The sequence below is a fragment of the Gymnoscopelus braueri genome (genome assembly GCF_963280865.1).
Source record: "Gymnoscopelus braueri genome assembly, contig: SCAFFOLD_43, whole genome shotgun sequence".
Lineage (NCBI taxonomy): Eukaryota > Metazoa > Chordata > Actinopteri > Myctophiformes > Myctophidae > Gymnoscopelus > Gymnoscopelus braueri.
Window position 1 is genome coordinate 82,416 of NW_027660609.1, and position 23,005 is coordinate 105,420.

At 40.7% G+C, this 23,005-nt stretch overlaps 1 protein-coding gene across 1 annotated transcript in view; it reads right to left on the bottom strand.

Annotated features, from left to right (window-relative positions):
* Positions 1–3,508: 3,508 nt before the first annotated feature.
* The window catches only part of LOC308081384 (scavenger receptor cysteine-rich domain-containing group B protein-like), a gene marked incomplete at both ends in the record, with an annotated part of 48,000 nt that continues 28,503 nt past the window's right edge, over positions 3,509–23,005 (bottom strand). The window contains 8 exons of the mRNA XM_080457758.1: positions 3,509–3,537; positions 3,840–3,860; positions 4,982–5,014; positions 5,147–5,260; positions 5,800–6,111; positions 7,685–8,005; positions 9,169–9,480; positions 11,084–11,404. Of these exons, the coding sequence (XP_080313884.1) occupies positions 3,509–3,537; positions 3,840–3,860; positions 4,982–5,014; positions 5,147–5,260; positions 5,800–6,111; positions 7,685–8,005; positions 9,169–9,480; positions 11,084–11,404 (1,463 nt within the window). The remainder of the gene's footprint in view (positions 3,538–3,839; positions 3,861–4,981; positions 5,015–5,146; positions 5,261–5,799; positions 6,112–7,684; positions 8,006–9,168; positions 9,481–11,083; positions 11,405–23,005) is intronic.

The following is a 23,005-nucleotide window of genomic DNA, read 5'->3' on the forward strand; positions in this document are numbered from 1 at the left end:
ATGAATGCAAATTGTCTCTAGTTGTACATTTGGACCAAAAAGCTGGACTAGTCCCTAAACACAGATGCCCTCTACAGCAAGGGTTCTCAAACTGTTCAGGTCGTGACCCCCCCCCATTTTTTAAAAATCATATTTGAACTGCGGACCCCCGCCCTGACAAGCACTTGAAATGTTAGTAGTTAAGGCATTACATTTAGATTGACTCAGTTGAGAGAAACATTGTGAAAATAGTCACCTAGTTTCACCTTAAAAGTAATTAAATTGTAACTTCAGAAATGTGCAGATACCCTGCTTATACTGTACTGTATATTGGTTTGTTTACTGTTGAGTGAGAAAACAATGTTGCACATTAAGCTAATCATCTGGGGACCCCCCAAAATTATCTGGGGACCCCCTGGGGGTTCTGACCCCTAGTTTGAGAACCACTGCTCTACAGAAAGGATCAGTCAGCTCTTTTTTTCCTGAGGAGGCATGGTCCTTTTAATATGTGCAGTGAAATACTGCACATGTTTTTTTTAATCAGCATCCTCTTTTATGCTGCAGTCTGCTGGGGAGACAGAGTGCCAGACAAGGATGCTAAGAGGCTGGATAAGCCACTGGACTCACTGGGGACTGTATTGCAGTGGTGGAAAGTACATTTACTCAAGTACTGTACTTATGTACAATTTGTAGGTATTTTTATTTTTTTTTACTTTACTGGAGTACTTCTAATTTTCAATAATTTTACTTCTACTCCACTACATCTTAAAGGCAAATGTTGTACTTTTGTACTCTTACTCAAGTACATTTTGAATGCCAGACTTTTAATTGTAGCAGAGTTTTTCTACATTGCAGTATTGATACTTTAACTTAAGTAAAAAAGAAAAATAGTATACTTTTTCCACCACTGATGCTAAGAGGTTGGATAAGCCACTGGACTCACTGGGGAGGGACTGACTGGAAGAAGATGCAGGTCATCGTGGATGATGTCAGGCATCCACTTCACACCATCCTGGCAGGACAGACAGAGAAGGCAGGACAGGCCGACTTATCTCGCTGCACCAGTGATGGGCCGATAATCGTTATTATCGTTTATCGTGATTAATTTAGAGTTAAATTGTCCTCCGCTTTTGTTGAGCTACAAATTCAGTACCACTTAAACCCTCTATACTTGATAAAACGGACCCGTAAAGAGCACATTTGGTACCCATAACTTGCGTATCGGTCAATACTGAGTACCAATCCGATACCAGTGTGTAATTTACACAAATCTAGGACCGTGGTTCTCAAAGTGAGGTCCAGGGACCATCTGGGTTCCTTGAGGGGGTTCCAAATGGACCCTTACAGGTCTGTAACTCTGAGAGTGAACAAATGGAGCCAAATGGACCCGTACATTTGTACACTCTCAGAGTTATGGGGGTCCTTTTAAATTAAAAAGGTTTGAGAACCACTGATCTAGGAATAAAAAAATGAAATCAAATATATACCGTAAAACAGTAGTGCAACATCACCTGAAGCATTCAAAATATCTTCATGTGATAAATGGTATCGGAATGGCATAGACTGCCATACTCACTGATACCGATACCAGCATTTTAGGCAGTGTATCGGCAGCTTTTCCGATACTGGTATCGGTATCGGAACAACTCTAGAGAAAATGTGGTCAAATGCAAACGCTTGGAGGGATGACCATCCCTTGGGAACCCTGCTCTCTCCGTCATCAACAGGTCTCACTCTCTCTGTTCAGATCCATCTGGTCTCTCTGTCATCAGCAGGTTGTCACTGAGTGTCTGTGAATAGAGGTAGAACACAATGTAAGCTGCTGTTCATCTAATGTGTTTCTTTGCGGGGGAAATATTATATGAAGTGAAGAAAGCTCTAACAGAATTGTGACTGCCACCACATATCTCTGAATTTGTGCTTTCCTAATTTTTCATGCTCGTCTTCTCAACTTGAATCTTGTCATAGAGGAGGGATTGTGGTTCCTAGAATGTGTATCTCCATGACTCTGGAGATAGTACACACGTCGCTTGCACTGCTGTGGTCCGCTAGACCAGCGGTTCTCAACCTTTTCAGGCCGTGACCCCCAAAAATAATCATATTTGAACTGCGGACCCCCCACCCTGACAAGCACTTGGAATTGTAGGAGTTGAGGCATTCAATTTAGTTTGACATGGTTCCACGGATAATTATTGTGAAAACAGCCGATCTACAAGCTTTTAGACTAATTGAACATTGCCAGGCGCACGCAGTGTCCCCGGGACCCTTGCTCTCTGAAGTCATCGAAGTGTGTGATATCAAGACAGAATGACAATAAGCGCCCCACTCTTTAAGCATGCTTTCACTGCCGCTGTGTGTCTGTGTGTTGTTTGGCAAACATTATGTTAATGTTGATAAAGAAATACACTGCTTGGCAGAATAATATTTGTATTATTGATATACTGTATGCTCTGAGGCCCTCTGCTCCTCATCACCTCTTAGCTGTTCTAACATTCACAGCAAACCACAGACTCAGCATATTGCTTTAGTTTACAAGAGAAAATAAGAGTGGTTGAGATGAATGCATCACAGGAAATGTTGCTCTCTGCATCTCTACAGCCCCACTTAAATAGTAGTGTAATAAGTGGTAGATTTGTAGTTTTGTAATAAGATATTGAGGATGTACACCCTGGCAAACTAAAGTTAGCACCAGCCACCAACCTACTCACTGGTTATCTCAGGCATTAAACTGTACCAAGGACAAAATAAAAAGCTCACCTTTTTCTGCAACCGTTTCAACTGAAGTCAAGCCACCACCAGCATCCTGTTGAACACAGTCATGTTATTTCACTCATATCATGTCTGAGTTTTATTGAACAATGTTATGTCTGTATGGTACTGTCTACAGTAACCTGAAACCACAAAAACACTGTCCACCTGAACATGTGAGTTACCTGTGTGTCTCTCCCACCACACAAGGCTGGACGGTTCCACAGAGATAAAAAATAACTCCCCCCAGGTTTATGAACAACTGACACACACACACACACACACACACACACACAATTGAGGTATTTTGGTATTTTCTTACCTTGTTCAGTGGAGCCCCTGTCATCACGTGGTTATATGAAATGTAACGAGGAAACAAAGAAATGGAAGAATGAAGACAAAACAAAGAGAATGAGAAATAGAAGAAGAATTTATTACAGTGACAAAAAAACGAATGTGAAAAAAAAGAATAGATGATAGATTCATTCATTCATACGGACATAAAGGCTTGGGCAGTATCAATATACCAGGTATTTATATATGTTGAATGAATATGTGTGTGTGTGTGTGTGTGTGTGTGTGTGTGTGTGTGTGTGTGTGTGTGTGTGTGTGTGTGTGTGTGTGTGTAATTATTATAGTTGTTGCAGTTATTATTTAAATATTTATTTAAAGCAGAACTATGTAACTTTCCTTTTCTAGCCCGGATTTGAACCTTGTTTCCTGCGCAAGTGCTGACATTTTTACCATTGAGCTAATAGAGCCTGCCAGGTCAAAAATGTCCTCAGATCCTGTGTCTAGGTGAGACATGACCTTCGACACGATATTGTGTCAAAGTTATATTGTATTAACATATTCTACCATACAGATTGGACAAAATTACATTTTATGCATTAAAAAAAGTCACATAGTGAGGCTTTAACCATAGCAAAATGCTAGATGCAATGCAGCAGTTGATAGCATGCATTGGAACACTGCAAGTACATTATGGATGGTATATGTATAGATTGTATACAAACTGATACTACAGGGGGTATATTATAAATCATGTTAACTAACACAAAAGCTACATTTAGCTTTACTGCATACACAAATGTGAACAATATAACCCTTACCCTGGTTGACCTCTTCTTCACCTGAAACAATATGAAATATTGGATTATATTATCATCGATGCTTGTGTATAACTCATGTGCTTACACAGCATGCAGACATGTATTACACACCAGAGGTGGAAAGTAACTAAGTACAGTACTTCCAATTTTCAATAATTGTACTTCTACTCCACTACTTCTCAAAGGCAAATGGAGTACTTTTACTCCACTATCATTATTTGAAAACTTTAGTTACTACAGTAGTTACTTAAAATATTTTTTTTTTAGACCCAGCCAATATATATATATATATATATATATATATATATATATATATACTTTGGGAATTTGAAAATAGCCGATCTACAATCTCACAAAGCGTCGCAAAGAGATGCGTTGTGAGCTTGTAGAATTATTTTTATACATTTTATACATTTGAAAGCTTGCGAAATTTGACCTTCTTTATAATGAGTACTTTTACTTTTGGTACTTTAATGATAATGATAAATGAAAATGAATTTATTTGTATAGCGCTTTTCTAAACAATGTTCCAAAGTGCTTTACAGACATGTCAAAACAAGTAATAAAAACAACCAAGCAATAGTAACAACATGAAACAACAATATACAGAAATATAATTAAAAGTGCCAGTTAAAAGCAAATAGACTTAAGAAAAACATTTAGCATACAAGTGTGTTTTCAGGAGAGATTTAAAAGAAAGCACCGATTGTGCCAGCCTCAGCTTCTCGGGGAGGGCGTTCCAGAGCCCAGGGGCCCGGACCGAAAAAGCCTGCTTACCCCGGGTAACAAGGTTTGCTGCAGGAGCGACCAACAGAGCCTTGCCTGAGGATCTTAGGTTACGCTCCGGCTTGTAGGGCTCCAGCATATCAATAATGTACTTGGGAGCCTGTCCATGCAGGGCTTTAAAAGTAATGAGTAAAATCTTAAAATCGCTTCTTGAGCTAACAGGTAGCCAGTGGAGAGCCGCCAATATAGTATTTAAGTACATTTTGATGCCAACACTTTTGTACTTTTACTCAGTCAAATGTTTAATACTGAACTTGCACTTGTAACAGACTATTTCTACAATAGGGTATTGATACTTTTACTTAAGTTAAAACATTTGAGTACTTCCTCCATCACTGTTCCACGCACACACTTACCTTGTTGAAATTTGCTAGAGCTGGTGATTTCTCCTGTCAAAGCAGAGATGTGAGACAGTGATTAGTCAATGTGGAGACACTATAATCATTCTCATCTTCACGTTGTTATCATTATAAAGACATAAATGGATATATCAAATATAGATTTGAAAAATAAATACTTACTAGTTTGCGTCTTCTTTTTCCAGTACAAAAATCCCAGTGTTGCTGCCAATAAGATGATAATAATCACTGTAATAACAATCCCTGCAATTGCTCCTGGAGTCAGAATCACACCCTCTGAAAGACAATGAAACACAAAGAGCCATGACACAACTGCAAGCAATCAAGCAATCAATCAATCAAATCAACTTTGGTGTTAACCCATTAAAACCGGGAAAGTCATTTTTGATTTTAGCTATATATATTTAGTATTGGTTGGCTATTCCAAAATAGCAGATATACAAGCTCATAGCGTGGCACATGGCCCCACTGAGCTATGACCTTGTAGATCTGCCTTTTTTCAATCTTCGTGTTTTTTTCCACAAGGGGGGGGCTAGCGCAGCTTTGGAATTTTACAGTGGGGAAAACGAGTCATTTTCAGTGCGTGATCACTCCGCAATGGCGTCTCGTGTGAGAGATGTCATTGTTCCAGGCGTTAGCCAGGACCATCCATCGTCGTACACGCATCCATTGTTTACATCCGGGTGCTTGTCGTGGAGTCTACAGCTCTAAACAGCGCAGCGTTACAAACAGTGAGATCTCTGGCACTAAACATACACTGTTTTAATAAAACTCTGGCACCGAATGTGTTACTAATGAAATATATTCATATTTACCTGAACAAACAACACTAGCATCTTCACTGGAATAACATTTGCCTTTTCCAATGTCTGCATGTCTGCATTCCGAGAGCCTCGATGCGTTGCCCGCACAGCTGACGTCAGTCAACCAGGTGTTCATGTATCCCCGTTCGAAGGTCGATGACCCCGGTGCCGACACGGCCCATCCACAGTCCAACTGTCTGCACAGCACCTCGGCATCGCTCAGATCCCAGTCTTCACCACACACCGTCCCCCAGATGTAGGAGTAGTAGACCTCTACTCTGCCAGAACAGGAGTTTGGACCACCGGCCAGCCTCACCGCATAATCTGAATCATCAATTGAGTGAGAAGAAACACATACAAATGTGACAATTAGCAGCCCGAATGAAATATTCTGTACCAGTGGTTCTCAAACTTTTTTCAAGTCAAGGACCCCCAAATGTATAATGTATTTGACGTGGACCCCCATCAGAAAAGGTTTTGTGCCAATGGACCCCCAGAGGAGAAGAATTTATGTTAAAAATTCAATTTTTAGGGTGCACGCTGGCCTAGCGGTCCAGGCGCATACCACATAGGTTCTAAAGCAGCCTGAAAGTGCATTGAGGGTTCGAATCCCAATCCCGACAACCTTTGCTGCGTGTCACTCCCCATCTCTCTCTCCCTGTTTCCTGTCTGTCTCCACTAAATACTATCAAGAAAGGCATAAAAGCCCCAAAATATCATAACAATAATAATATAATGACAACATTTTAGAGATTTGTCAAAATCTTTCAAAAATAGCGGATGTACAAGCTGTGGCCTTGTATATCTGCTATTGTTGAATAGCCAACATAAATGGATACAGTGGTTAAAATTATTGTGATGCTGTACTAACACATTTTGCTGGGGACCCCCTGGAACTCGCTCTATACACCACGTATGCTGAAAAGTGAAATACCCCCTCTAATATTAATGTTACGCATGATATCTATCCTAATAGAGTACAGAAGTGCTGACATCAACCACACCCCTTGGGTAATTGGTAAATAATTCTTCCTCTTCAAAAATCACATAATATAGGAACTATGTTCCAAAAATATAAAATAAATTAGTCTGGCGATTCTGTCAGGGAGGTATCACTGTATCATTTACCATATTTAGTTATATTTGATGCAGTCTGTGTTTGGAGAAAATGTATGGATTCATTTTGTGGCAGAAGGGTGGAAGTGGGGCTGTAAAACTACACTATCCTACAGGAAATCAGGAAATGTCCAAACTGAAGCACATCACACTCTGTCAATAGTATTCCTGAGATTCCTAAGATTTATTGCAGTTTTTGCATAATTTGCTTGTTTCATGATAGAACTACTCTACAACTACTAGAAAAATAATTCAATGCAACATGACGCATAAAGCTTCATGTGTGCCAGGCGGCGGCCGCATGTGTAGTGGGATATGTCAATCTGTAGGTGGCCTTTGAATTTCTTCCTCTTTGAATACATTTGTACTTTTTTCAGAATGCTCTTATCCATACTGAGTAAAATACTGAGCATTGTTTCTCTTTTTTTAGGTCACAGAAAAAGTTTACCTGGGATTGCAGACTAGATTCACTGTAGTGGTTGGTTCAGCTATTCACTTTCTTTGTGTGTTTTATTGCCAGTAGACATCTCTGCAGTACAGTTAGCTAACATAACCATAATGTCGTTTTAACAGAACATTCTTTTTGTCCAAGAGAACAGACATTCTGTGAGCTTTGTCCTCTTAATGCAGAGAAGAATAAACCTGCGGTTACCACAAGTAGCCTGATCAGCAGCAGTTTCATTCAGACAGGAGACATCTGACTATATGCAATTTTAGCAAAATGTCAACGCACATACAAACAAACAACACTGCAGTTAATGATACATGTATTTATATTTACCATCACAAACAACACCAGCATCGTGACAGTGGTGCTTTCCGATCTCTGCATGCCTGCACTGTGAGAGACTGGATTCGGTGCCTGAACAGTTGACTTGATCCAATGAGATGTTTCCAGAACCCTGTGCGAAGCGTGCCTTCCCAGGTGCTCCCAGGGCCTTTCCACAGTCTAACTGTGTACACACAACCTGGGCATCCTTCAGATCCCAGCCATTGTCACACACCCTCCCCCAGCCGTCGTCACCGCTGCTGCCGCCATATTTCATCTCCACTCTGCCGGAACAGGAGTTTGGGCCACCAACCAGCCTCACTGGATAACCAGCTGAGAGACAAAACAACACAAAACAAAACAAAACAAAACGTAAAAATTTGTATTTGCATCATGAAAGACAGTGGTGGAAAAAGTACTAAATTGTTTTACTTAAGTAAAAGTATCAATACTGCAATGTAGACATACTCTGTAACAAGTAAAAGGCCTGTGTTCAGAATGTGTGTACTAAAATGTTTGAAAATAGCAGATCTACACGCTCACAACACGTCGCATCGCGATGCGTTGTGAGCTTGTAGATCGGCTATTTTCAAACAGCCTATGTATAAAATAGGGCTAAAGGGGTTAATGTATGTTTTATAAGATCATCATTTATATTTGCAAAGTAACTAGTAACTAAAGTTTTCAAATAATTGTAGTGGAGTAAAAGTACAATATTTGCCTCTGAAATGTAGTGGAGTAGAAGTAAAGTACTGAAAACTGGAAAGTAAAATAAGTACTCCAGTAAAGTAAAAGTACCTAAAAATTTGACTTAAGTACGGTACTTGAGTAAATGTACTTAGTTACTTTCCACCACTGATGAAATAAATATTCTCCGCATACATGCAGGATTGCCCTTATAATAGAGATTTGAGATGAAACTTGCACTGTACATTGCTGAATAGTGAAATACACATTCATATCAAATAAGACCCTGTAAAGGAAGCTCAATGATTTCTTTCTAATCACAGTGTACATGTTAAAAGTAATGGCTGAACGCATGTAAAAAGTCTGTGAACTAACTAATAATGAATTGTGGAGTTAGACCATTTAAACCAGTGGTTGCCTTTTTTTTTTACTCGAGACCCAAAAGAGAAATTAGACATTTGCCCGGGACCCAAACTAGTGAAAATACAGATCTACAAGCTCATAACGCGTCGCTTAGCCTGCTTGCAAGCTTGCAGATCTGCTATTTTCACTACTTTTTTTTATTCTATCTATGAAATACTTTGGAATAGTGTTTTTAATTGATGAAAAATTGTGATTTTGTCTGTTTAAACTTTGTTTAATCTTTTGAAATAATATACACGTTTTTTTTAAATGTATATATTATGTATATGTCCACGACCCAAACATGGGTCACACCCCCACTGTTTTGGGGAATTTAAGCTGCTTTTCCTCCTGAAACTTTGATGGCACCAAAACTAAAGCTTGAATAGCCAGCCCTTCATATTTACCCTCACAGACAACACCGGCATCGTCACTGTGTTCACAGTTGTGGAGTCCAATCGGCATATGATGACACCGCGAGAGCTTGGATTCGGTGCCTGCACATCTGACGTGATTCAGCCAGATTATCCCGCCACCCGGTCCGAATTGTGCCTTCCCCGGTGCTGACAAGGCCCTTCCACAGCCTAACTGTGTACACACAACCTGGGCGTCCTGCAGATCCCAGAGACTGTCACACACCGTCCCCCAGGTGTCATTGTAGTACGTCTCTACTCTGCCGGAGCAGGAGTTTGGGCCGTTGACCACCCTCACTCGATCAACTGTGAGAAGAAAGAAACAAAATTTAAACTCAACGCAGCATCAAATAAATCTTCCCTACACACGTGCAGGACTGTCCTCATAATAGAGTATACTAACTTGGCTGAGCAACCACAAAACACAAATATAATGTTAAGTGTCATATCTATCCTAATATGAGGAATCTTTCCAGTACAGTATGAAATAATATGAACTAATATGAACGTAATGTTGTCACGCTCAGGTGGCGCAGTGGTAAAGTCCCTGCCCACCACTTCGGAGTTTGTGTGTTTGAGTCCACTGTGGGGCGTCTATGCGAACACAATTGTCCCATGTTCGGGGGGAGGGTGATGTTTGTCATTAGTAGTCAGGAGTAGGACGAAGGCCCTACGTCCTCCTGGTGGGTTGTCTTTCTAAACAACTCAGAAAATTTTAACCTTCTGCAGACCACCACCATTCATATATAAATATATGTTGTTACCTTTTTAGTTTAGTCTTTTTTTTAAATCTTTTTTCTTTCTTACTTCCTTGTATCTCATTATACTGTGAGCTGTGTGCTATTAATGCAGAGAAGAATAAAGCTGCTATCACCACAAGAATCATGATCAACTCCAGGAGTTTAATTCAGACATATGACCAGATGCAATTTTAAAGGTCCAGTGCAATGACATTTTCGGTCATTCTATTTTGAAGTTTCAGTCTGAAACAGCCTCGCAACCAATTCACCACATCCCTTAGGCTATGGCACGGTAGAATCTCACTCACGCGGTACGCAGTGTTTTTGTTTGTAGCCTGCAGGAGCAGGCTGGCCAAGGGAGACAAAGAGACGGCCACTGTGCAGAATGTTTGTTGCCAAGTTGCTTATTTCTAACCTAAAATGTTTTCAGATACATATTTTAGTATTTTGCTGATTAAGTTTACAATGAGTAATACACCGTTAGCAGTGGCGTAACGCAGAATCGCGGGGCCTTCCCGCGTGAGTTTCACGTACATGTGTGCACAACCTGCGTGCACAACCTGCGCGCGTGCGAAAAGTTCCGGGTCTAATTCGGGTCTATTTGGTTCTATTTGACCAATATAAATCAACTTTTTCCTTTTTTTTGCAGTAAAAATATTTGTATCAGCGCAGGCGGGGCCCCCCCTGCTGGTGGCCCCCCCGCACCGCATCACTTCTACCCCTCTGCTACCCCTCAGTTACGCCACTGACCGTTAGGATGTCATCTTGAATGAGATTCAAAACGGAGTAGCTCTGTAAGTAAAATCAGCTGTGTTTGGAGGAACGTGCAGCTATGGGAATCACACAGGTGAACGAAATCAAGATTAATTTATATTCATGAAAGTTGATCTATGTCATCACGCAGCACGTTTTCGTTCACAGGAAGTAATTAATATAGGCTTTTTAGGGACTTTTGATACAAAAATACATAAGAATGTTTTTTTAATATATATTTTTGGGCATCTATTGTTAGGTATGTCCAAGTGATGACCACGGTTATGCAAAAAAATGTTGAAAAACATATTTTTCATTTCACTAGACTAGACCTTTAACAAATGTCATTTTAACAAATGCCATCACACATACAAACACTGCAGTTAATGATATTATAATTATGTATTAATATTTACCCGAACAAACAACTCCAGCATCTTTATGGTGACCACAGCTGTTGATTCCAAACCCTAGATGGTGCATGTTGCACCGTGATAAACTAGATTCAGTGCCTGCACACTCGACATAATCCAGCCAGACGTTCCCTTCACCCTGTCCGAAGTGGGCCGACCGTGGTGCTGCCTGGGCCCATCCACAGTCCAACTCTTTACACACCACCTTAGCATCACTCATGTCCCAACGATTGTCACACACCGTCCCCCAGCTGCCATTATAGTAGATCTCCACTCTGCCAGAACAGTTGTTTGGGCCACCGACCAACCTCAATGCATAATCAGCTGAGTGAGAAAAAAGGGAAAAAAACATTAAAACATGAAGATTAGAAGACTGAAATAAATATACCCTACATAATAATAATGATAATAATAATAATTATAATAATATTAATTATTATTGACTCCCTACTGCCTTATGCAGCCTTATTATTGACTCCCTACTGCCTTGTGCAGTCGTATTATTGCGTTATTACCGAATCCCTACCGCCTCATGCAGCCATATTACTGTGTCATTACTCACACCATATTGCCTCATGCAGCCTTATTACTAACCCTCTAATGCTTTATGCTGCCTTATTACTGACATCCCTACTGGCTTATGCAGCCTTATTACTGACATCCCTACTGCCTTATGCAGCCTTATTACTGAATACATACTGCCTTACGCACCTTATGACAGCGTTATTATTTATACTGCCTTATAATACTGCCTTATATTACTGTGTTATCACTGCCTCCATACTGCCTTATGCAGCTTTATAACTGACTTCCTAATGCCTTACTTAGTTACTTTCCACCACTGCCTCTTTCTCTCTCTCTTTCACTGACGCGTGCTTTCGAATCACACCACACTCTATCCGAAGTGCCTTTTAAAATACCATTCTGTTTGCTGCTGCTTTTAACAGTTATTATTTCCCCCCTTTCTGATCGCCTTTTAAAACACCTATATTTAATAATATTAGATATATTTCTATTCTACTCGTTTATTTAAAGGACCCCAATGGAAACAAGCCATAGTGCTATATACTATGCAAATAAACGAGTAGAAATCGGAAATAAAAATATGTACAGTTACAGTGAACAGTTCAATTCATAGGAAAATCATCCAGAAGAGAAAGGGTGGAAATAACTGTTAAAAGCAGCAGCAAACAGAATGGTGTTTTAAAAGGTGATCTAAAAGGCACTTTGGATAGAGTGCGGTGTGATTCGAAAGCACGCTTCACTGACACCTCTCTGCTATAGTGGTTTGTCCACTTGTGACTGAATGTAGGAATGAACACATGAACAGTAGAATACAGGCAGTGGTAGCCCCTGTTGCAGCCCCGGTAGCCTAATGGATAAGGCACTGGCCTCCTAAACGAGGGATTATGGGTTCGAGGTCCCATAGCAGAGTGGCGCAGCGGAAGTGTGCTGGGCCCATAACCCAGAGGTCCATGGATCGAAACCATCCTCTGCTAACACACTTTTGAACTAGAAAAGTACACTCCTCAGAGAACAGATCTCTGCCAGACTGTCTACACAGTGATGTGTCAGTCGTGAGGTGCAGCCATCAGGACACGAGGAAGTTCTGGGGGAAACTCTTTGCATTGGTGGTGCCTCCAATGGGCCCAATTGAAAGCCCATTGGAAACGTGCACTCTATAGAAATCCCTGAACATTGGTGAGTTTATTTTGCTCCCTTAATACTGACTCCCTAGAGTAGACCTATGCAGCCTTATTACCTATTTGGGCTGTATATACTTGACAACAAACTGGTAAGGTAAAAGCATGGCATCAAAGGTGATCAAAAAAGTTAATCAAAGAATTGTATTGCTAAAAAAAAGTGAAATTGCTCATTTTCGCTGGCAGTAGCGTCACATATTACACTATTACTCTGGCAGTCAAATAGTTAAAGGTTTTAAAGGTGTTAAAGGTTTAAAAGGTTTTAATTTTTCAGATCGGCCTGTTATAGCACCACCAGGAGGCCGATTTGTGCGATTTTTTTTTTATATCACTCCTACAGATTTTGTCCAAACCTCACGCAAATCGGTACACAGTATCTCTATAGTCTTGTGATATGTCCGATTTTCCATATTCCATCCTGATTTGCTAAGATTGTTTGCAAGGATTGGTTCCTTTTGAACACAATCTCAAATCATTAACGCAGCATGCGATTTCCGTGAAATTGTGTGCGCCCATTCCCATTAGGCCGAGGAAGAAATGCCACTTGATTTTTTTTAAATCAGCCTCATGGTGGCGCTATAACAGGCCATTTCTTGTTTTTACCTATAACTGCACCAATCTGCGTTACACTTTGCACGCACACTCCCTAGAGGCCAAGGAAAAACCTTTGCCCTGCATTTTTCACATCTGCCTTTTAGAGCGCCACCAGGTGGCCGATTTGTGCAAAACATTTTTTTTGCTATTACTCCTTCAGATTCTGTCCAAAAATCACACAAATCGGTACACAGTATCTCTATAGTCATGTGATCAACACAGATTTGTCAGATGTTTCATATTCCATCCTAATTGGCTAACATTGGCTTCTAAAGTTTGCAGGAGAGGTCTGTTTTGAACAAAATGCCTCAAATCATGAACGCAGCATGCAATTTCCGTGAAATTTTGCACATAGATTCCCACTAGGCCGAGGAAGAAATGCCACCCTTTTTACATTGGCCTGTTAGAGTGCCACCAGCAGGTCTAATTTAGCAAAACACATTTTTGGAACAAAATGCCTCAAATCATGAATGCAGTGTCCGATTGAAAGGCCTAAGAATAAAAAGCACCATTTTCACATTGGCCTATTATAGCACCACCAGGAGGCCACAATAACCTACCTGACCTGGCGGAGACCTGTGCTCCGAGGAGCACTTTTTCTAGTTATTCATGATTTTTTGCTAGTTTTGCTATTAGCTGTTAGTCGTGTACCTCCATAAAATGAAACAAAACTAGAAAAAGTGCTCCTCGGAGCACAAGTCTCCGCCAGGTCAGGTAGGTTATTGTGGCCTCCTGGTGGCGCTATAATAGGCCAATGTGAAAAGGGTGCCATTTCTTCCAGGCCTTTCACGGCAATCGGACACTGCATTCATGATTTGAGGCATTTTGTTCCAAAAAAGTGTTTTGGTAAATTAGACCTGCTGGTGGCGCTATAACAATAATGGGCTATAACTAGTGGGAATGTGCGTACAAAATATCACGGAAATCGCAAGCGGCGTTCAAGATTTTAGGTATTTTGTTCAAAACGAAGTATGGAGTATGGAAAATCGTGTCGATCACATGACTATTGAATAGAGATACTGTGTAACGATTTGTGTGATGTTTGGACAAAATCTGTAGGCGTAATATACATTTTTTTTTGCAAGAATCTGCCTTTTGGTTTTAGCTTGCTCCTAATTTCATGTTAAATTTTACAGGTGGTATTGTCTGGATAGAACATTCACATTGGAGCGCCCGCTGGCCTCGCGGTCCAGGGGCATACCACATATGCTGGTAATCCAGCTTGACAGCATGTCGCGCGTTCGACTCCCGATCCCGACGACCTTTGCTGTGTGTCACCCCCCCATCTCTCTCCCCATTTCCTGTCAGCCTACTGTCCTATCAATAAAGGCAGATAAAGCCCCAAAAATGATATATATATATATATATATTAAAAAAAACATTCACATTACACAACGACCAAAATGAAAAAGGGAAATTCTTTAAATATATCCGGGTCTTGCAGGGTTAAGTAAAAGTACCAATACTGCAATATAGAAAAACTCTGTTACAAGTAAAAGTCCAGTACAAAAGTATTGGCATCAAAGCACAAAAAATGTTTGAAAATAGCAGATCTACAAGCTCACAACGTGTCGCATCACGTGAGCTTGTAGATCGGCTATTTTAAAATAGCCTATGTACAAAATAGGGCTAAAGTGGTTAATGTATGTTTTATAATATCATAATTTATATCTTAAAAGTAACTAGTAACTAAAGTTTTCAAATAATTGTAGTGGAGTAAAAGTACAATGTTTGCCTCTGAGATGTAGTGGAGTAGAAGTAAAAGTATTGGAAATTGGAAATACTCAAGTAAAGTTGAAATACCTCAACATTTTACTTAAGTACAGTACTTAAGTACATGTATTTAGTTACTTTCCACCACTGATTACAGTATGGTAACCGACGTCTCTCTTTTCAAAGTGAAGCTGGCCATCAGGCCTTCAAGCGAAATAATACCCTGCGTGCAGTATCAACGTGGTAAATTGTTGTTTGTGTGAATAGACGAATGAATTAAGCCCTCACACGGTCAGCCCCCCGAAAGGTGTAGTATGCATATCTGTTGTCTGTGTCCAGGAGACTGAAAACCATTGAACCTCTTAGCACAGGTCACGTCCTCTCCTAAAAGATCAATTAAATGATGGGCGTATAGAGGAGAATTGATTCTATTGTTCATGATAACCAGCTCCCTGCGCCTCACTACATCCAAATACTAAATGATTCACTTAAAGGGGAATACCACTCATTTTCAACATTGAACTATGTCTTTAATACACCTTAGAGCTGTTGCGTGGAAATAAGAAAAAAGTCCCCCCCCCCCCCTTCTATGTTGCCTAGGACTGGAGAATTGATTGAGGTCATGTGATCAGTGACATACGCACGGTGTACTTTTGGCTCCGCCCTCTAGGCTGCTGCATTCACTAGAATAAGGAATCTCACTTTCAGCTGAAACAGTGTGACTTGTAGTAGTTTATAATGGCATTATGGTTATATATCACATTTCACAAGACATAGTACTTGTAGATAATAGAGATCATTTGGCTGAAAATGCTCTAATAAGTCTTTATATTCAAGACACACTGAATGGGCAAGTCAGATTCCTCATTCTAGTGAATAGAGCAGCCTAGAGGGCGGAGCCAAAAGTACACCGTGCGTATATCACTGATCACATGACCTCAATCAATTCTCCAGTTCTAGCCAACATAGAAGGGGGGGGGGGACTTTTTAGCGGTGCCAGCCGCTCTACATTTGACCGCATGTGTGGGTCCGTCCGTCCGTCCGTCCGTCCGTCCGTCCGTCCGTCCGTCCGAGCACGGCAAAGATGCAACACATGCGCCACTTCAAGACATAGACACACACACACACACACACGTGCGCACGCATGCACGCACGCACACACACACACACACAAGCCAGCACTGCACACGTGCACGTGCGCGTGTAACATGCGGACATGCACACACACACACAAGCCAGCACTGCACATGTGCCCGAACGAGCACACACACACACACACACACACACGTAACATGCGGTCCTGCGAGGCGCACCGTTGCAACACATGTGCCACTTAAAGACATTGCACACACACACAAGCCAGCACTGCACACACACACACACACACACACACACACACACACACACACACACACACACGGTCCTGCGAGGCGCACCGTTGCAACACATGTGCCACTTAAAGACATGCACACACACACACACAAGCCAGCACTGCACACGTGCGTGCACGCACACACACACACACATACACATAACATGGGGACCTGCGAGGCGCACCGTTGCAACACATGCACCACTTCAAGACACACGCACACACACAAGCCAGCACTGAACACGAGCAAGCCAGGACTGCACACGTATGTGCGCACGCACGTGTGCACGTGTACCAGACCTGTACACGAGCACACGGTAACCGCCTTCCATTCCGACATCTCACTACTCCGACTAGTGGCTTCCGCGTGCGGTTAGGGTTAGGGTTGCAGGGTTAGTAACCGTCAGAAAGGCGACATGTCGGAAAGCCGACATGCACCCCGCGCACACACACACAAACACGCACACGCACACGAAGACGCACACACATAACTCCCCCTACCATGAATCACACACAGGTGCAAGATCTCTATGATGAGCTGAGGGGTTGCCTATGCCAGGTGTTAATCATTGTCAATTAAGAGTCAAGGCAGTCACAACAGTACCCTGCCTCCACCAGGCCTCACACTACAACAGCACCCACACCACAAACATATTAATTAAAGACAACAATTGTTTGCCACCACTTCCCTGTCTCTGTGTCTGCTTTTGGGTACCCACCCTGTCAGCTATGACAGATCACTTTTTGCCACTCACCTTGGAATGCATTTGGCCCCCCTGCTATATACCTGCACCACTTAACACCTGGGTGTGATTTGCTTCCAGTGGCGCTGTTCAGTAGCCTTGAAATGAATTTAACATTGTTTCTCTAGTTCATATATAGCCCAATTAAATAAGCTCATCAAAGGCACCGCTTCCTTCACACAGGGTGTGATTTTTTTCTTATTTCCACACAACAGCTCTAAGGTGTATTAAAGACATAGTTCAATGTTGAAAATGAGTGGTAGTCCCCTTTGACGTGTAATTAGTTTGAGCTATGTGGCAGTGTTTTTTCTAGTGTTAAGTATTCTCCTCTTACACACTTAGGGCATTTCCCAATGGAGATGCAGCAGTGATACTCCTCTTATTCCTTGAATGCCCCTATGTCTCCATAGTCGAGGCTCAGTTTCCCACTTGGGTATTAATTTATAATAATACAACACAAACATGCAAACAAACACATGCATACAGGCAGACACACGCACGCACGTACGCACGAGCACACACACACACACACACACACACACACACACACACACACACACACACACACACACACACACACACACACATCTAATTATAATAATCATTATGACTAATAGGATTTATCTGCCAGCTTACTGTCCAACTTGTATTAAGACCTACTGTACTGTACTGTTTGAGCCTATGGTTCCATCATGATTAGAAAAAACAACTGACTCATGTTAGGCATCGAAGAGGAACAACATGATTTGTGCTTCAGTGGCATGCAGACTTGAAAGAATATTTACATATAGTGACAGGTAATTTCCCTGTAAACCATGTTGTTGATGACGGTGTTTACTTCACCTATAGCCACTGAAAATATGAAAAGCACGGTAACCTTGACATGTAGTTGATCCACAGTTAAGTGACAGGCTCCTTATTGCAACATGCATGTTTGAAGTCACACTTGCATTTAGATTTAAATGAATTTATAAAATGAAGATTTTTTTTAATTGACTCATTAAAATGGACTAACTTGAACAAAATACAAATTGATGAATGTGCAACACAGCCAGTTCCTAAAGAACTTAGACATCACATTGGCATAATGTATAACTGAAATTATCCTTTTCAACTGCTACTCCATAATACAAATTACAATGTGAACAAAACGGAATATGCCTTTAATCAGTGGTGGAAAGTAACTAAGTATTGTACCTAAGTACAATTTTGAGTTACTTTTAACTTTTCTTGAGTATTTCCAATTTGCTTTACTTTTACTTCTACTCCACTAAATCTCAGAGGCAAATATTGTACTTTTACTCGACTACAATTATTTTAAAACTTTATAGTTACTATTTACTTTGCAGATATAAATATATTACATTATAAAACATACATTAACCGCTTTAGCCCTATTTGATACCTAGGCTATTTGAAAATAGCTGATCTACAAGCTCACAACGTGTCTCATTGCGACGCGTTGCGAGCTCGTAGACCTCATAGACCTTTTCGTACATTTTCATACTTTTGCTTTGGTACTGTAAGTACATTTTGATACCAATACTTTTGTACTTTTACTCAAGTCCATTTTGAATTCCGGAATTTTATTTGTAACAGAGTACTTCTACATAGCAGTATTGATACTTTTACTTGAGTAAAACATGTGAGTACTTTTTCCAGCACTGCCTTTAATACACCAATGTACTGTATGTGCTGTTTTGCAGGTCCCATAAAAAAGAAACATACACACAGATGCCTTGAGAAGGAAGGATTTCTGTCACCTGAGTTCTGCAGGTGCTTTTGTGTCCTGTCCAAGAATTCTACATTCGGCGGGGGCCACAAAGAGGTAATTGCGGTCGGTGAGGCTTTATGGCTGGCAGAGAGAGAGGATTTGATTTCACATTGTGTTGAACAGAAACGAAGGGGCTCCCCTATAAAATTACTTCTCAAGGCAGAGAAATCTCTCCCTACCCTCAGCAGCTAGCAAAGTCTTTATCATATCAATTTATTTTTTTAAATCTTTAATTGCTAGGTGTACAGTTTTGGTTAATCTTAGGTCTAATCAACGGGTGTCAGCACTACAGTGTATTGTATTTCTCTGCTGTCCGGCCGGAACCAGCTAAATCCAAAATGGTAATTGTTCAGGAAATGAAAAACAAAATAAAAAATTTTCTGAAAATGAAGAAAACCTTATATTTTTTAAAACAAAGCAATACTGCCTCATCAAACTTGGTATTGTGACTTTATATATTATCAGATACTTGCATATGTCATTATATTATCACCACTACCCAAATCCAGCTCAAGTGGAGTTAGGAGTTTTGTCCAAACACAAATCCAGCGCATGTGGAGTTAGAAGGTTTTGTCCATCATTGATAAGAACAGCTGGCAATGGATCTCAAAGCTCACAACACATCACAACGCATTGTGATCTTGGAGATCAGCTATTTATGGTGAGCGCCATCCTCATATCGTCAGTGTCCAGCCGGGACCAGCTAACTCCATTTTCAGTTTTTTTCTTTTTTTTTCATAAATCAACGCTATTGAACCCCCTCTACATCTGTGTAATTCTTTTTTTAATAATAACATATGAAAAGTATTAAAAAGCGCCTCTGACGAAAACTCCTAACTCCATTGGACCCTCAAACTGTCCGTCAAAAACAAACAACTCCCCCCTCCTCTCAGGCTCTCAGAGAAGCTCTGCACTGTATGAGGCAGACAGGGAGAAGATTTTTCAATGCTTTTGGGAGAACATAAACTGGGAAGAGAAGAGAATGTATGTGCAAGGTTTGATAGATGTCACCCCAGTAAAGAGGAGAAGGGTGTCTTCACAAAGGTCATCTGCTCGTGTTTTCTTTTTAAATGTTAATGGACAGAGAATGAGTGTGTGTAGGAGTTTGTTTCAAACATCTCCAAGAGCTCAAGGAGATCATGCCAAAAGACTTTCACAGCTTTTATGACAATCTAAAGCACTAAGAAACACCCACCACACACACGCAACACACAACAGTGTGAAATGTTGATAGGTATATGATAGGTAAATTCAACTGTGGTTGTTAGTGCAGTAGGCTGCAGATTTGATAGGCTACAGATTCTATTTTTCATGAATGTATTTTGTATTTATATGCCATTTATTTATTGTTGGTGTGCCATGATTGCTTTTGTTAAATACATGATTGAGTATTGAGGCAGAATTGTTTGTTGCACTCAACTGTAGAAGAACAACAGTGGTAACAGTTAGATCCATGGTTGTTTACAATGCATGTTAAAATAAAAGTTGTTTAAGTACAGAATTCAGCTTGATCTATACTTAGTATATGAGGATGGCGCTCACCATAAATAGCTGATCTCCAAGCTCACAATGCGTTGTGATGTGTTGTGAGCTTTGAGATCCATTGCCAGCTGTTCTTATCAATGATGGACAAAACCTCCTAACTCCACTTGCGCTGGATTTGTGTTTGGACAAAACTCCTAACTCCGCTTGAGCTAGATTTGGGTAAAGTGGTGATAATATAATGACACATGCAAGTATCTGATAATATATAAAGTCACAATACCAAGTTTGATGAGGCAGTATTGCTTTGTTTTAAAAATATAAGGTTTTCTTCATTTTCAGAAAAATTGATATTTAGTTTTTCATTTCCTGAACAATTACCATTTTGGATTTAGCTGGTTCCGGCCGGACAGCAGAGATATACTAAGTATAGATCAAGCTGAATTCTGTACTTAAACAACTTTTATTTTAACATGCATTGTAAACAACCATGGATCTAACTCACTGTTGTTCTTCTACAGTTGAGTGCAACAAACAATTCTGCCTCAATACTCAATCATGTATTAAACAAAAGCAATCATGGCACATCAACAATAAATAAATGGCATATAAATACAAAATACATTCATGAAAAATAGAATCTGTAGCCTATCAAATCTGTAGCCTACTGCACTAACAATAACAACCACAGTTGAATTTACCTATCATATACCTATCAACATTTTATTATCACACTGTTGTGTGTTGTGTGTTGCGTGTGTGTGGTGGGTGTTTCTTAGTGCTTTAGATTGTCATAAAAGCTGTGAAAGTCTTTTGGCATGATCTCCTTGAGCTCTTGGAGATGTTTGAAACAAACTCCTGCACACTTCTCCTCTTTACTGGGGTGACATCTATCAAACCTTGCACATACATTCTCTTCTCTTCCCAGTTTATGTTCTCCCAAAAGCATTGAAAAATCTTCCCCCTGTCTGCCTCATACAGAGCAGAGCTTCTCTGAGAGCCTAAGAGGAGGGGGGAGTTGTTTGTTTTTGACGGACAGTTTGAGGGTCCAATGGAGTTAGGAGTTTTCGTCAGAGGCGCTTTTTAATACTTATTAAAAAAAAATTACACAGATGTAGAGGGGGTTCAATAGCGTTGATTTATGAGAAAAAAAAGAAAATGAAAATGGAGTTAGCTGGTCCCGGCTGGACACTGACGATTTGTAACATAATATTGCGTTTTTTGTTGGTCTGAACATTGCAATGATTTGAACTTTGCTCTGATTAGCTTATTTCAAAAATATATGATTTCACTAATTCAAATTCTAACTAGAAAAAGTGCTCCTCGGAGCACAGGTCTCCGCCAGGTCAGGTAGATTATTGTGGCCTCCTGGTGGCGCTATAATAGGTCAATGTGAAAAGGGTGCCATTTCTTCTTAGGCCTTGCACGGCAATCGGACACTGCGTTCATGATTTGAGGCATTTTGTTCCAAAAATGTGGTTTGCTAAATTAGACCTGCTGGTGGCGCTATAACAGGCCAATGTGAAAAGGGTGGCATTTCTTCCTCGGCCTAGTGGGGATGTGCGTGCAAAATTTCACGGAAATCGCACACTGCGTTCATGTTTTGAGGAATTTTGTTCAAAACGGACCTATCCTGCAAATTTTGGAAGGCAATGTTAGCCAAGTAGGATGGAATATGAAATATCGGACACATCCATCTTGAAAACATGACTATAGAGATACTGTGTACCGATTTGCGTGATTTTTGGACAGAATCTGAAGGAGTAAGAGCAAAAAATGGGTTTTACAAAACTCAGCCTCTTGGTGGCACTCTAAAAGGCATGTGAAAAATGCAGGGCAAATGTTTTTCCTAGGCCTCTAGGGAGTGTGCGTGCAAAGTTTCACGCAGATCGATGCAGTTATAACTAAAAACGTGAATCGGCCTGTTATAGCGCCACCATGAGGCTGATTTGAACGTTTTCAAGTGGCATTTCTTCCTGGGCCAAGTGGGAATCTACGTGGAAAATTTCACGCAAATCGCATACTGCGTTCATGATTTGAGCCATTTTGTTCGAAACTTTGGAAGCCAATTTTAGCCAATCAGGATAGAATATGGAAAATCAGACAGATCCGTGTTGATCTCATGGCTATGGAGATAGTGTGTACCGATTTGCGTGTTTTTTGGACAAAATCTGTAGGAGTAATATAAAAAAAATTGTTTAGCAAAAGTCGGCCTCATGGTGGCGCTATGACAGGCTAATCTGAAAAATGTGGGGCAGAGGTTCTGCTGTGGCATCCAGGGAGAGTGTGCGCAGTTTCACAGCGACCGGGTGGTGGAGATTAGCTGGTCGCAGACAGAAGGACAGACACACACACACACGGACGGAAGGACGGACGGACGGACGGACAGGGGGCAAAACATACACTCTCGCCATGCCTTTCGGCCTGGCGGAGACAACAATAGATAGAACCGTGTCAAATAAACAACTACACTTTAAAACAGGCCCAAATAAGCAACTACACTTTAGAAACAAGCCCAAATAAACAACTACACTTTAAAACAGG